This window comes from Apium graveolens, chromosome 6 (genome assembly GCF_009905375.1).
Source record: "Apium graveolens cultivar Ventura chromosome 6, ASM990537v1, whole genome shotgun sequence".
NCBI lineage: Eukaryota > Viridiplantae > Streptophyta > Magnoliopsida > Apiales > Apiaceae > Apium > Apium graveolens.
The window spans coordinates 305,377,412-305,393,437 of NC_133652.1; the positions used below are offsets into that span (position 1 = coordinate 305,377,412).

General features: G+C 33.5%; 2 protein-coding genes across 4 annotated transcripts; both read right to left on the minus strand.

The window, feature by feature from the left end:
• Positions 1 to 3,338: 3,338 nt before the first annotated feature.
• LOC141667680 (receptor-like cytosolic serine/threonine-protein kinase RBK2) lies at positions 3,339 to 10,687 on the minus strand. 2 transcript variants are annotated; one of them, XM_074474263.1, is made up of 11 exons: positions 10,570 to 10,687; positions 8,961 to 9,056; positions 8,509 to 8,871; positions 7,895 to 8,146; positions 7,611 to 7,765; positions 6,658 to 6,737; positions 6,442 to 6,577; positions 6,211 to 6,360; positions 4,566 to 4,755; positions 4,424 to 4,500; positions 3,339 to 3,604 (listed from the first exon to the last, which is right to left on the minus strand). In XM_074474263.1, the coding sequence occupies exons 2-9, from the start codon at positions 9,034 to 9,036 to the stop codon at positions 4,585 to 4,587; spliced, it is 1,383 nt and encodes a 460-aa protein (XP_074330364.1). In that variant the 5' UTR covers positions 9,037 to 9,056; positions 10,570 to 10,687; the 3' UTR covers positions 3,339 to 3,604; positions 4,424 to 4,500; positions 4,566 to 4,584. The 2 variants fall into 2 exon arrangements, with proteins under 2 accessions (XP_074330364.1, XP_074330365.1); XM_074474264.1 differs by lacking the exon at positions 10,570 to 10,687 and adding an exon at positions 10,396 to 10,474.
• A 1,138-nt stretch (positions 10,688 to 11,825) lies between these two features.
• LOC141668742 (increased DNA methylation 2) lies at positions 11,826 to 14,589 on the minus strand. Of its 2 annotated transcripts, XM_074475739.1 has the most exons (4): positions 14,410 to 14,589; positions 13,974 to 14,042; positions 12,749 to 13,822; positions 11,826 to 12,372 (listed from the first exon to the last, which is right to left on the minus strand). In XM_074475739.1, exons 1-4 carry the CDS (start codon positions 14,579 to 14,581, stop codon positions 12,122 to 12,124), a joined length of 1,566 nt encoding a protein of 521 aa, XP_074331840.1. In that variant the 5' UTR covers positions 14,582 to 14,589; the 3' UTR covers positions 11,826 to 12,121. The 2 variants fall into 2 exon arrangements, with proteins under 2 accessions (XP_074331840.1, XP_074331841.1); XM_074475740.1 differs by lacking the exon at positions 13,974 to 14,042.
• Positions 14,590 to 16,026: the final 1,437 nt, after the last annotated feature.

A 16,026-nucleotide genomic window follows, 5' to 3' on the forward strand; every position in this document is an offset into this window, starting at 1 on the left:
TTTGGCCTTCAAACAGGATGGAAGAATTGTCAGAAAAATACTTCATGCTGAATTGGAGGATATGAAATTCCCTTTTGTTGCTGGTGTTATAAACGAGAATATGTTTTCCCCCTCAAGTACTGAATGTCAGGAGGATCACTACAGGGAAATCTTCCGATATAATGGGAGATTATAGAGAGATAGGCAGACCTCTATTTAAACATGAAAACTATGAAAGTGTTTGAACATTGTTATCTTTTCTTTTAAAAACAAAGAAAACTTTATTATTTGTAAAATATGCTTTTATTGTTGTTTGTTCCTAGATATTACTGGGTTTTGTTAAAAAGTTTTGCGAGCCAACTTCCTGTTCTCTACCAGCATAATATTGATGAATCATCTAGTTTAGAAGATGATACATTGTCCCAAATAAAATACTTCATAAATATTTCCTGAACCAGTAGTATAGCCCTCCTTCAGTCCTTTATATATCTGCTTTAACAACAATATATTCAATACATTTAGTAATATATATTCTAGAAATACTAGAGCTCTCAAAATCTTTTTCAAATGATGATGTGTTAATTAGCTTTTGATCATTTTTTTATAAATTAATTATATGCTGCGTGTATTAATACGAGTCCCACCGGGATATTCATTTTGATATCCTAGCATTTTCGAAAGACAATATATGTGCAAATAGGAAGACTTAATTCCCCGCATTGTCTCAATTAAAATACTACTTTGAAATGTCAATTGCTAATTCAAAGCAATTTTGCACTTACTAATTGCTATAGAATATAATAAATCTCGCGCTACACCCTTGTATACTCCTTAAAAACTATCCCTTTTTCGGATTATCTATGACCCACCTTGTAAACTACTGCACTCTCTTCTGTTTTTACTAGCATTTGAGATTTTTTATCCTCAATGAAATGATGAATTTGCCCTATATCTACTAGAATTAAACATTTTTATGGGCGATAATCGAATTATAGTCTACCTATTAGTTCTAACACTACAATATTATTATACTAATATATCTTTTATGTTTTTAATTAAACATTTAATATATGTGTCACTAAAAAATAAAATTCAAATTTTCTATTATAATTCATGAAAAAAAATACTTTTGTCATGTTTTTTCTTATATATATTGATTTAGTTATTTATATATTTCTAAATGTTGGAAAACTTTATATCCAGAGCAACATTTTTTGTTTCAGAGCAACACAAGTTGAAAAGACAAAACTGCACCGATGAGAGCAGTAAATATGATAATAATTTTGATCAATATCTAACAAATAAAGAAAGTCGTTATATGAAAAATATAAATAATTCTGATATGTATTCAATAAATAATATAATATATTTTTAAGTAACCGTCTTATTAAAATCTACGATATTATATATAAGAATTAACAAATAATATCAAATAATAATGTTCACACTAATACAAAAAATAAATAAATAAAGTTTATAATGCATTTTTATTTAGTAAAAATTATATTGTTAGAAAGTATAAAACATAGAATGTAATGTTTCAGTTATTTGATCAAATTGACCGTAATATATCAAATAAGTCTACAATTATGAGACAAATGGAGTAGTGTTAGATGTACACATAATGCATAAATTTATTCGATTTTTGGTTTAGACCAATATATTTAGGTTTATTTCGAACTTATCATCAGAATATACTCGATTTTAAAAAACACAAAAAAAATCACAAATGTATCAGAGCTCGATCGAGTTAAAGTATATATTTCAATTAGCAGATTTAGAAAGTTTGTTTATAGAAACGATTAGAACGTTATATCAATAAAATAAAATGTTTATAACAACTTACATCCTCGTGGTTTAATGTGTTCGAGACTTTTATAAGCCCAAGTCAATAAATAATATATGTAAAAATTGCAAGATTAATTTATTGTGATTTATCGTGAATTTGACCCGATTTATGAAAAGTACTTAGTATTTTGTCCAAATTATTGCACGGTCGGGTAAAGTTACGACATTGTACTCGACCAATTTTTTCCCACATATTTCACTTTGTTAAAACATTATACATAATAATATCAAAATTTAAATTATGTGCATATAATTTTTTAATACAGGCGAATTATTAAAAAAACAAATTTGATATTCTAATTAATATTCCATACAGAATCAAAAGAAAGATATTTTTACAATAAAAAAGTCTAGCAATTAAGTAATTTGAAAAATGAATTGGCTTTAATAATTTTAGATCGTACCCAAATTAAAAAAATATAAATTTTGTATTATTTTATATAATTAAATTTATATATAAAATCAAAAGTTTTTGAAGATTGTTTAATTTGGTATGAAACAATTCATGTTATTATAAAATTATTTTCATATTTAAAATTATAATATATGACTGATATTTATATACACACACTAAAATATATGATTTGATTCGAGTTATTTTATGTGAAAAATGAAAGGTAATTATGTGGATCACATAAATTATCGTATTATTTCATTCATAATAACATTAAAGTATTAGAAATTTAAGTACTAATATTTATGAATATTTTATCGAATTTAGAAAAGTTTGGCACATGAAGCCAATATATATGATTAATAAATTTGTATATGAAAAAAAGTTGAAATCATTCACAAAAAAATGACAATGATTAAAATAACGCTAAATTAATCTATACACTAGAAAACAAAATGATATGTAGTGTGACACTAACACCACCACACGAATAACATATTTTAAAGTACATATCTTATATATAAATAGTTGATATGCATATATTGTTTACTAAACACTGCCACAAATATTTTAACAACATTATACTGAAACTTCAACACGAGAAATTTGTGAATGGGCTGAGACATCTTCTACATCATATGGAACAAGTTTTCATCAATTTACACTCATATATATGATACACATATTATAATAAACAGCAACATATTTGACTTAAAGAATACAAACTATCAAAATATTTGTTATTACCACAAACATCAAGCCTGAAAAAAGAAGAAAAACTGTAATAAATTAAATCAACAATATTCGTTGAACACAAACTATTTACAGTGCTTTTTTTGTACATTTTAGTTAAATTATTAAGGATTATTTTTTTGTTTATTAATCGAAAAAAATTAAAAATTAAAAAATTTTATACGCCAAATTCCGAACTATTGCTAAAAAATAACAGTCTGTGACTCGCACGGGTTATTATGCTAGTTGAATGATAAAGTAAAAAATACATCTGTTGCAAATATTAGATTTATTTAAAAACTAATATCATTGCATTTTTAGTTTCTCTAATCTGCGGACGCAGGTATAACCGTAATTTACCCCAAATGTTGGACGCATCCTTATCCCCGGATAAGGAGCCCTTACCGGACAAGTGATCCCAAGTTTTTGGGTGTCAAGTGCAGGATACTCCGAAATCTCCCAACGAGGACACCCGTTAACTACAGAGACAGAGCTCCCAAAACACACACCAAAGTTTACCCCACATTCACAATGAGAATACTCATTAACTACAGGAGGAGACCTTCCTTCCCGGCATACCCTGGAGGTCTCTGAGCACGGACACTGCCTTCTTGTGGTTGCATTACAGGAATGAATTTTTCAATAGAGTACCTGCAAAAAATATGTTAGTAATAATCTTTCATTGTCCTGAAATATCCAAAAAATCCGTCCAAGTAGCATGTCAAAGTTGCATTATGTGCCAAGTAGAATCTAGGGACTCGTCCAAACATTTCTGTATATTGGCGCCAGCTCGAGTCATCAGCCTTTGATCTTTTCTTTTATCATTCTAAATTATAGGGTGCGCCCTAAGTTATTCAACGGTTAGAACTCGACTTAACCACCTCCATGAAAATCCAGTGTTTTCATTCAATGTGTGAATCTGTCAAAGTAATCATGTCCGAGGAATCCATCCAAGGAATCCGTCAATCAAATATTTAGGGTTCACCCTAACTTATCCAAAGGTAAGGGTTTGCCCTGACGTGTCCAAGGTTTTTGGCTCATGCCAACCTGTCCAAAAGTTTTGGTTCATGCCAACCTATCCAATGATTTTGACTCGTGCCAAGCTGTCCAAGAGTTTTGCCTCATGCCAATCTATCCAAAGGTTTTAGTTATGCCAACCCTCTCGAAAACGCAGATTTGAAGTAGTCTACCAGTCCGCGAAAACCCATTTTCTTGGCATCCGCTCAAATTGAGTTATGTTAAATTTTTAATGTAAATGCAATAGTGGTATTTTGTAATTACATAACTTGGTTAAAAGCATTTTTCTCAAAAATAAATGTTTTTCTTCCGCACTTCCCGTTGTCTTTCGTGTTTACAATCACCAGAACTTTTACAACAAGTTTAATAGTTCTAAATTCCCACAGAAGATAGCATGATTCCTCTGTATGTACAAGTGCACAAAATGTTTCTATTAACAAATAAATTCACTACCTGAGAAAGCTCGAAAATGTTTTTATGGCATCCATAGAAGGTGCATCCAGTCACTCTACGTCAAGAAACGCTACCATCTGCTGAAATTGTAGTGTTAGTCTCCAAAGCTATTCCCTTAACGTCAAGAAATGATTACCATTACCTGAAGTTCTTTAGTGCTTTTATGTCTCCAAAGCTATTTCCCTAAGTCGATTCACGTTAGGCAACAACTTTGTGGTGTTGTATTCTTCTGCATCATTAATCTCTTCTGAGTATGTTCTTTGAAGTAATCGCTTTTGATGCACTCTTGGACATTTGGGGTTATAATCATCACCTCTTAGAAGCTCTAAAACCTGCAACAGAAACGAAAGAATGTTTATTCTTCGCCTCTTAAACTTGGAACCAAAATTGAAGTCTCCTGAAGCAAATACTTGAACACTGAAAACATGGTGCAATGACTTCATTTAAAGACCTGAATGATAAACAATAACTTTTCTGGAGATGGTTAAAACATAAAAGGACTGTAGAGCACATCGATACGACTTTTATAACAGATTAAATTGCCCATTGTAATGTTCAAAAAAGCAAATGCACCTTCACTTTCTTTGTTTTTGTCTTCTTTGATTGATTTATTTCATTTTACTTAAAATTGAATAATATGATAGCTAATGAACCAATGAGCAACACAAACTACACAGTATAAATCAATGTATTCACAACAAGAAAGAAGACTTAAGGGGTTTACTAAACTGAAATAGTACTTAAGAGTTGTAGGAGATAATAGATATTGAATGTTTTTAGCAATGTTTTAAAAAGTGCATTATATCAGTAGTTTGCTAAAAATTGCTATTCATTTAATGGAATATAGGTTCCCTTCAGTAACTAAAAATGAAACGCCAAACAAGGGATTATAACATTATAAACCTAAAATTAATATGCACCTCAAATTTAACTCAGTTAAAAAAACTATACCTTGATGCTGGGATCTAAAGAACTTGTTGCCTTGTATGGACATTCTATAATGTGTGCTAATATGGAAAATAAGAGTTGTTAGTAGCCGAAAGACGGTCCATTAAGCCATAAATTCCTTACAACTGATCAAGATACTTAATTCAATTACTCATATTTTAAACATTAGAAAAGGTTTCTATTTTGCTATGGTACGAAGAATGCAGTGATTTCTGTACACTCAGACGGCAAGCAAAGGGGTGTTTAATTTGTGTCAAATCAAGTGTAAAAACAATCTTGAAAATGGAAAATTAAACGAAGTATCCCAATGTTAGTTAATGAATAAATTTATCAACTCATGGTTTGTAAAGGATGAAAAGTCACCAATACTCTTACTTCAATGTCAAATGTGACAACATATGTGGAAAAAAGAATGTACGGAGAATGCATTTGGAGTACAATTTGAGAGTTTGTACTTTTAAGTGTACAGAATGAGAGTCTGAGATGCACATTACAATTCAGTCGTCCAGAACAGATGAAGCTAATATCCTCTGGCATGTTAAGTTTCTAGCCGGCTACGAGTACTCTATAGTCCCTTAGTTACAACATAATCATCCTTTTAACTCATTTGGTTATGCGGAGAATTGCAGACAAAGTACTTAAACACATGATACGTCTTTTAATAATTTCAATTTGAAGCAATAGTAAAACTTCAGTTGTTATAATAAGAAAAAAAAATAGTAAATGCCTTTCCTAATATACAAATTTGCTAGCATATTCAAAGGGAAAAGGAACATCACCTTGGCATTTGAAGACATATAATAGACTAATAGAGGGCTTAGGAGCTTTCTAAAACTTGCCTGACTCATTCGAGGCCTAAGAATTGGATTCTGGTCGATACACAAAGAGGAAGTCAAGAGCACACGATCCATCTCCTCTTGGTTATAAGAATTACCAAGGGAAGGGTCAACAAGTTCTTCAGTTTTACTGCTCTCTAGCAAAGGTTTTGCCTGCATCAGAATTGAAACAGTAAAGCAGAAGATATTCATGTGAAAATTAGCTGAAATATTAATGACCTCTAAAACATGTACCCAAAGTACAAGGCTTTTCTGTGAATCATCTAAAGCTCGGCGTCCAGTTACTATCTCCAAAATTAGCACCCCATATGAATATACATCAATTTTCTCATCTACTATTCCATGCATGAAGTATTCTGGAGCAAAGTAGCTGTCATTGAGAGAGGATAAATTGGTATATTAATGGAATAACCTACCAAACCAAAAGTGTACAAGTTTTGTATCACAGACCCAAATGTGCCTTCAAATTTTGATACATTATGATGGCTCCATTGTTTTGGTAGCCATTTTGCGAGCCCGAAATCACAAATCTGTATAAAAAGTAGTTATTTCAGTCATGACACTTTCACGTACCCGGTTTGACACTAAGTTAAATTATTATAAAGTGTTCTTATTATTACTAATTATTCGAGAAGAAAACCTTGAAAAGGATCGAATGATTGTGATAAACCTATGTTACTCGGACTCTTCATTTTACCTTCGAGTACCCGTGTCGGACACTCGACACTCGGACTCGGACACTTATTTGAAGCCAAAAACATGCATATTTTTTAAAATGTTTCTGAGTCCGATACTTGGACATGTGTCCATGTCGGACACTTCTAGCCGAGTCCGAGTAACATAGGGCTCAACCCGTGCTTAGTAACTAATGAAGGAAAAACCCATAAATACATGTAAGTCCATTAATCTAAATAAGAAAAAACCGAATTCTCGGGATTAATTTTAGAATTTAGGATGCATATTTGAATACGCTCCTAGCATCATTTGTTAAAAATGAGTTATTTATACAATTAGCACAGGAAATGGACCTTCCTTCATATTTTGTTTAGCATAATTCTTAACTGTAAACATAGTTCTTGACCTGTTGAGTCCTTGTTAGTTACCTACATTAAGTGCTCTTAGTTCAGTTTGGTAGAGTGTGGAAGTTAAGATACCTATTGTTATTTCACATATGCTGGTACATAAAGCTTCAATGCTACTTACTGTTGACTTCTGAAATATTTTTTAAAGTGTAAGAATGCTAAAATATTCCATGTATGTGTAATTAAGCAGTTAAGAGCCTGCCTGTGTGTGTGTTGGGGTAACTTATATTTAACTTAAGTTGAACCGGAAATGAGAGCCAAAATTAGCATTCACCAAACACTTAAAAAATAGGATGAGCAATTGCAGGTTAAAACACCAACCTGGGGATCAAAATTCTCAGTGAGCAGAATATTATCTGCTTTAATATCCCTGTGAATGATTCTCCTTTGACAGTACTCATGAAGATACAGCAAACCGTCAGCAGTCCCTAGAATAATTTTATACCTAGCACCCCAATCTAATCTTTCCTTTGTTTCTGGAAAACAATCCATGACACCATCATATACGAATTTATATGTGAAGAAAAATTTTGTGTCCATATTATGTCACAGCTGATATCTAGTTACAAATAAAAGACAAATTAAGGAAGAAGAGAAGGGTAGACCATGGAGAAGTGATCCTAAACTTCCAAGTGGAGACAACTCAAGTATAAGATACGTTCCCCCTTCAACACCATAGCCAAGCATTTTGGCTGTATTAGGATGATCTACATGCGCTATAGTGCCAATTTCAGATAGAAAATCTGTGATCTGATCTTCAGATGTCCCTTTGTTGAGCTTTTTAACAGCCACAAGTTGTCCATCGGCCAAACAACCCTTGAACACTTCAGCATAACCACCCTTTCCAATTAAATTATCTGAAATAGAGAAAACTTATGAGAGAGAGAGAGAGAGACAGAGAGACAGAGAGACAGAGAGAGAGGTCTAATATAACTTGTTCAACAAAATTTTAATAATATAGAACTGTCCATTTAGCTAGTAATATTGTGAACGAAAATCTGATACCACCGCAACTGATCCACTAAAAAGAAGACCAGGTCACTTATACTTGCAAGAGTATACGCACATCACTTTTTGGACATCCTTAGTGCAAGGCTCTTATCAGAGTGTCCTACGCCACAAAATTCTTTCTTCTTCCTCAGCAAGTCGGTACACCCTAATTTAAATTTAAAATATGTTTATGTTTTACATTGAGATCTATGTTTCCAGAAGTACTAACCAGGACTAAAATTACAGGTTGCGGTTTGGAGTTCTAGGAGGCTGAAGTTTTTCCAGGAAGATTCATAATCGTTCAAGTCAATGTCATCATTGTCTCGGGAACTGGAATTCTTTTTACTTGATAGCATTGGAATAGTCTTTAGGGGAATTAAAGGTAATCTCTTAATAGGACTAATTTTCCAAACATTAACGAATTTACGCCAACGAGTATGTGTTTTTGGATTTGATGAACTGGTTTCAGATTCCGATGTGCTATTATCAACAGATTCTGATCCTTTATACATGCTATTCATGCAAGCTTCTATGACTCCCCTAGGAGAGGAAGCATCTTCTTTCTCCTTTTGCGTATCATAACATCTCAAGTCTGCAATAATCACATATGTACACGTGACTTCAAAAACACACACAAAATCTTTTGAGAAAAATAGTTAGAAATAAAAACGTGTCTACTACCTTGTGCAGAAGATGAAGAAAATTTACGGCACAATTTTTTAAATGTTGCTGCATCTGAGGTTTTGTCAGGTTCCATCTCGCGTTTTTAACTTTTCCCTAACAGATAGACATATTCTAAGATGCATAAAGATAGAGCATAATTATAGTCGTTGCATTTGCATTCAAACAAAGGCCAGATGAACTATATGGTACACAAAGAAGGTAAGGAAGACAATTATACACCTCCTTATGTTCTCTGTGAGTATTAGGGAAGGAGACAAATGCAAAAAAATCTTCAAAATTACTTATAACGCACTTAGACATATCAAGAAATTCTACAGGATTAGGATCTTGAATTTTTCCTGGATTGTGCACATTACAGACAAGGTAAAACTAAGAAACAAGAAACAAAATCAGATCATTGAAGATGGTAAATCAGAGTGTCAAAGTCTATAATGTCTCGATACAACTACCTACATTTTACATACAGCACAGTACAGAAACAGAGGATACCTCGATGATATGTCCTGCAGTCATGAAAAATCAGGCTAACTTAATTGTACACTAAATGGAGCCTCTTTAGTAGAAGAACAAACAGAGAAACATCTCGCACAAATTACATAATTTATTGTTGCAAACTCAGCTCCTAACAATGGTTCAGCACAAAGTCATAACATGACATCTGATCGATTCCAACTAGGAAAAGCCCACCCCAAGTTAAGAAGTTGATTTTATCTAATAAATTGAGGCACCTAAATGAGGATTGCTTCAAGTCAGAATTATCATTTGTCATGTTAGGTACTTGAGTGATTTCCCCGTCTTTCTTATGATTATCCGATTATCCTGTATTGAGAGTTTAGTATCTCTTCAATTCATTTTTACCACCTCTGATTTTGTTATTTTTTATGCTTTTATAAACAATAATCCAATTTTTTTTTAGATAGCATAGGCATCTCAAAACTCAGGGCCGGCCGTGAAGGAAATGACAAATCTGTTGAGATTTATCAAACTCCTAATTATGGTAGATTCCCTAGAACTTACACTACATACCTAAAATGCATTTTTTAACATATCATGAGGAAGGAACAAGGAGTTGGAAACGAAAGAATTCATCGTTTTTCAAATTTCAACCGACGAAAGAGGTGGAGTTTGCAGCCTTACATCTGCATCATAAGGCTGAACTTGGCTTTAATCTTATATCATTAACAAACCCTAATACTTGTGGGATGAAGTTTTAGGTCTTCTTCTATTTGTAATTTATCCATCAGCTAAGACTAATTAGTACCAAGTAAATTTCATTTTAATGAAAATTACAGTCTTCAAGAAAACTAAATAGAAAACTAAACTCTAAAAAGTATGAGACAGAAAATGAAAACTCATGTTGCATTGTCAAACATACAAAGAAAAATTCATACAAGCATGCATGCATACATTCATACAAACAATATATACATACATTCAGGGGCGTATCCAGGAATTTTAGTTGAAGGGGACACCGGGCAAATTGGGGGAAGTTTCATATATTTTCAAAACATTAATGGCAGAAAAACGTAAAATTTGATTTTATAGGGCACACGTGCCCCGGTGCCCCTTACTAGATCATAACGTGCATACATCCATAGTTACATACCTTGGGGGAGAGGAATTTGAAAGCCAACAGTGGCTACCATGAAAATGGACATGAAGAGGAATTGTTGAACTCCTGGTCTCCTACTTGTTCTCTTATCCCTTCGTTTTTGGAATGTAAATTTTCATTTTCATTTGATATAAACTTTCAAATTTTAAAATCAAATATAAATATAGGTTTACATTGTTTATAGTAATTTATATTAAGTTTTGGTTTGTGATATATAAGTCTAAAATATATTTGGGATGCAGCATGCTCGGTTTGTTATGAAAATAATGCTTATTTTTATAAATATAATAGTGATGATGTATTTTAATTATTATATAAGAATCAACACACATGCTTGTATATTTCATTTATTAATTGTTTAGGTAATAATTCAAACATTTTTAGTGCAGCTCAACTCCCATTTGCATGAACCAATATGATTCTACTCAACTGAGAGGGCTGCTTCTACAGGAGCACAGCTTGCAGAGCAGAAGCTAGGTAATGTTTGGATCATGGGATTTCAACCCGGTTAACGGGAATGGGAATGAGATTTCAATATAAAAATGTATTGGAACCTCATTCCCATTCCCGTTAACCGGGTTGGAATCCCATGATCCAAACGGCCCCCTAGTTTACCATCATAAAACAGCAGCTACAGCAATTTCCGGTCCTCTTAGGCAAATCTGTAGCACATCAAAAAAGTTACAGACTTTCAGAACCATAGTCGTTCGATTGCAGGATCAAGAAAACGACAGTTCAAAAGAACGACGTTGTTGTTGCTATTACAATTTCAACGTCATGGTTGACACAGTAGTGAGGGAAGATATAGAAGATGAACACTAGCATCAGTGCCCAGATGTTGAGTCCCCGCAGTTGTCCCCAGATTCTTTCCCATACTCCTATATAATGTGAGGAACTTCGGGACTGATCAGAAGAAAACCATTAACCACTAATGGATCCTGCTCTGTTCTTGCAATCACTTGAATTCACCCCTTCATGGCCGTCAAATTTGCCACAGGCACCACAGCAAGCTCCACGACAACCCCAATTACCTTCGATTCTCAGTCTGAAAGCTTAGTATTACTACCAGAAAGTGGGGCGAAGCTGGTGGAAGATCAGGAGAAGAAAGCAGGCAGTGTATAACAGAAAAGGGAGACTGGGAAAGACGGGCTTTTGGTATAAATTTATCCGACTGATTTACACAGTAAACTATAGGCTGCATCAGGTAATTACTAGTTGCAATTACTACTGATGTTGTGCTGTTCCTTTTCGTGAAATTTAGGGCTCTTCTCCAACAATAAGAATATATTCAGTTTACTACAAACTAAACACTAGAAGCTAAACCCTAAAGCATATACATAGAGCATTTTCAGTACAATACAATATCACAAGTTAGACATTCTCTACGCTGCAGCAAAGTAAACCCTCACGATTAACGGTCTGGATTGTAGAGCAGAATATTTACGAGGACAGACCATACAGGAGGAGTTTACAATGTTTGGACATTGTTAAACACTTCAAACCATACATTACAAGTTTTTCAAACAAGAAAACGGGGTCTACAAAGCTACCATGAGTTTTGTCCCTCCTTCATCACAATTCCTTCCAGAATCCCATCGGTTCCAAAATTTCCAGAAAACTGCTGAGGATCAACAGGACCTGGAAGCTTGAAAAAGATAGAGAAGTGTCCTGGCGGACAGAGGTTCTGAGATTGCATTTCAAATGTCTGTGAATACCTGCATACAGTTTTCTCCCCTGTGACTGTCACACCCCTGATTAATACTTTACCGTCATCTTCAACTTCACAACTAAATTCTCCTGAAATTAAATAATAGAAAACAACAATGTTTTAATTAAATGCAATGGTGATAATAAAGTTATTTAGCTTACAGAAAGAACCCACAATACGGTAGGTAGACTCCAAAAGGCATATACGTATATCTACGAAGATAGACCACCAAGCAAAAAAGATAAAATAATTGTTTTGACAACCATCGGGTCAAGAGCATGATAAATTCAAACTCAAAAGAATCATATATGAATAACCTCAAAAATTGGCAGGCAACAATTGACATGAACTCGTAGAAATGAATTTGTCCAAAAAGAAAAGAAATACATTATGCATAAAAAAATTAAAAAACAACATAAACTTTTAAAATTTTCTGTAGGCATGAAAAATAATAACACAACTTACTTTCATCCCTTCTGACTCCAGGAAGAGATACCCTGAATAGGTAGGAGTCCTCGCATTCTCCAATATCTATGAGCCCTAGAGCCGGTCCAATTTGTCCCTTTGCTGCACTGCCAGTAATTGCAGTCCCCTTTGTAGCAGCTGTCATGTTACTCAACTCTTCCCTAGTTGGGTGTGAAGGAAAAAATATCATTCCTGGCCCAAAGTTCTCTTCAGAACTGGAGTCCCCTTCCACTGCAAAAGGGTCCACTTCACCAAATAACGAAGGTTTGCCATTATGTTCGGAACTTGAGACAGTTGGCATATCAGCAGCTCTGCTGACAGGTGGGGATCTGCGTCGATCAACAATGTCCCCAAATTTCACATCACGTTGCATGGTATCCTTAGGCATGGCCAATTCATTTGGATTTTTGGTTTTACGAGGAGCACCAGACAATCTAGTTTGAGGTAACTCTCCATTGCAGTCTACCTCCAGCATCATATTACATTGAATTTTACCATCCACAAAAGCATGTGACCTCGCACTATCCCTATCCAAATGAAAATCTTCCAGCCTCGTTAGTCTCTTAAACCTAGTAATATCTTCCGCCTTCAAGCAAGAGGTCTCTGGTTTGTCAATAAATACAACATTCCCAATAATCTTATATTTATCTTTAAGCCACGACTGAGGATGCAAGTCAGGAGGAAAAAGATCCTTAAACTGAGGGTAATCTGTTGCGGTTTCTCGTGGATAAGGAAGAGTCCCGTCTAAAAACTGATGCAACCAAGCTAATTTCATCACAACAGACGCATCTGCCTTTCTTAGTACATAGTAATATATTCTCTCAACTTCAACAACTTTAATGTGGGAACCAGCAAGCTGATCAGAAGTATACAGAACAAGACCCTCGAAACGTCTTTGCAGCACGGACTTTTGAGGTGTCTCTTGTTTAAGATGAGGTGCAAAGTACGTCCCCATAATGAAGTACAAGAGGAAATACTGATCATCAGTCGGAACTCCTCCACTTAAAACATCTTCCTTATCGGACTCGAAAGCAATCAAAGCCTCGGTACCCTGAATCGTGGACTCCATATATTCTTAGCGAATTAAAAAAATAACACACTGTTAGAAGACGAAAAATGTAAGGGGGAGGACATATCAACATGTCATATTTTCCATTAATATGTAGAAAATGTAACACAATTTGATAAATTTTTATTGATATATTGTACTATGTTACAGACTAACCGAAAAAGCCTAGCCTCCAAATTCGTGTTGTTACGAATTTCCTCCAACAAACACCAAGTACAAACCCAGCTTCGGAAAGAGTTTAAATAAAAAAACAGAAAGTAGACAAGTGTGTAGTGAGTGAGATTATAAAACTGTGAAAAATATTAATCTGTGGGTTTAATTAAATATATATATTTGGGCAAAATGTAATTCTTTGTTATTAAAAATGTTAATCCGAGGTGTTGGTGCGTGTGGTTGAGCTCCTGTACCCTTGCGGGAGGTCAGGAGTTCGACTCCCGACGTGTGTAATTAATTAGCAAAGAAGATGTTAATCCGAACCCTAAATGTAACCCTAATTAGTTAGTTCTGTTGTTGAGCAGACAGACACTAGAATTAATTAAAATAAAGAAATAAATGAGGAAATAAAAAATGAGAAGAAGAAAGAGTGAGTTACCGGTTGCCGGAATTAGTCGCCGGAAGTTTGGGGCTCTTGGGGGAGAATGTGCTTGAAACAGAAACAAAGTGAGTGTAGTATATTTTGAGTCAATGTAATTAAGGAGAGGGAGTATATCGAGTAAAGTCGGCTTTTGGTGAGATTTTCGAGATCTCAGTCTCAAAATTATCATTCAATCTTTATTTTGTTAAATTTTGGAGGAAATAAGATTTTGTAAATATTAAATAAATATCGTTTTCCGGTGTTATAAAAATTGGGAATTGGTCGACTTACCGATTTGGAATTAATTGAAAATTAGGAATTAATCAGTGTAAAAATCGGATGTATTAAAATATTAAATTATATTTAATATATTATTATAATTATATTAGTTATTTATTAAGAAATATATATTTATTATATCATAATTTCTATAATTATTTATATTTAAATTAATATAGTATTTTAATTTTTATAAATAATTATATACACTCCAATAAAGAAAAATTCGTAGGAATTAATCGAATTTTAAAAATTGAATTAGTGAGGTATTTTGGAAGGTATTAAATAGGAAATTAATCGATTGGTTGAATCGGGAATTTTCAGCTCGTTTTCCTATAATTTTGCACTAATAAAAATTGATTAAAAATCTTGTAAAAGGTACCCCGTGTCAATGAGTTTGCAAATTTTATCAATTGTATGATGCATTTAAGAAATGTATACTACGCTTGAAATTTGAAACACAATTCTATGAAATTTTTCTTCTCCTTTTTTTTTTAAAAAAAAAGCTTAGTGTCTTCTTGCGGAAGGTAAAGAGTTTGATCACTGGCTTGTGCATGCGTGATCTGCACAACATCATCCAGGCATCCATATATTTATATTATAACTATGCATCTTAATACCATGGTATATTTAACTAAAAATAAAGTGTGAATCACAAATTAAAACTAAAAGCTGAAATAAAAAGCTTGTAAAACGGCAAGATAAATTTCTATTGCCATTGGACAGTAATTAGCTTGTATAGTCAATCACACAACTTCAAATACTAAAGCTTTAGTGAAGCTCAAATCTTTGACCTCTATTATCAAGAGAAGAGACTGCAACGCTATGGATAATTACGTTATTAGCTTGAAAGCGCTATCATCATTCCTAGCCAATGCAAGCAGCTAGAATTACACTGTTCCACCTATTGGTTAAGCCACCTTCAATATTCAACAAAGATCAAGCCACACAATTTGCTAAAATGGAGCTTGGCAAAGACATTACCCCAAGCAGATTAGAGACAAAAATCGCAAGAACTTGGAATACATAATCAGGCCATTTCTTTTTATTTCTAAGCCATTTTAAATGGGTCAGGATTTTTGTCCGAGACTATGGTCTGCACCTTCTCGCAAGTCATGATTCTACCTAAACCAGAATATTTGCAGCACACTGTCATGGTTGTCACCGATGTGATCACTATTTAAGCTATGTTATACGAGTGATTCAACATCTTAGCAAACATCTACACAGAACCTTAAGAGAAGAAGAATGTACATGGGGGTGACAAAGTCTTGAAGATGATAAAATAAAAAGAAAAAAATTGCTAAAGGGAGGGTATAACCAGACAAGATGTGTCCTGCTTCAGGCAATATTAAT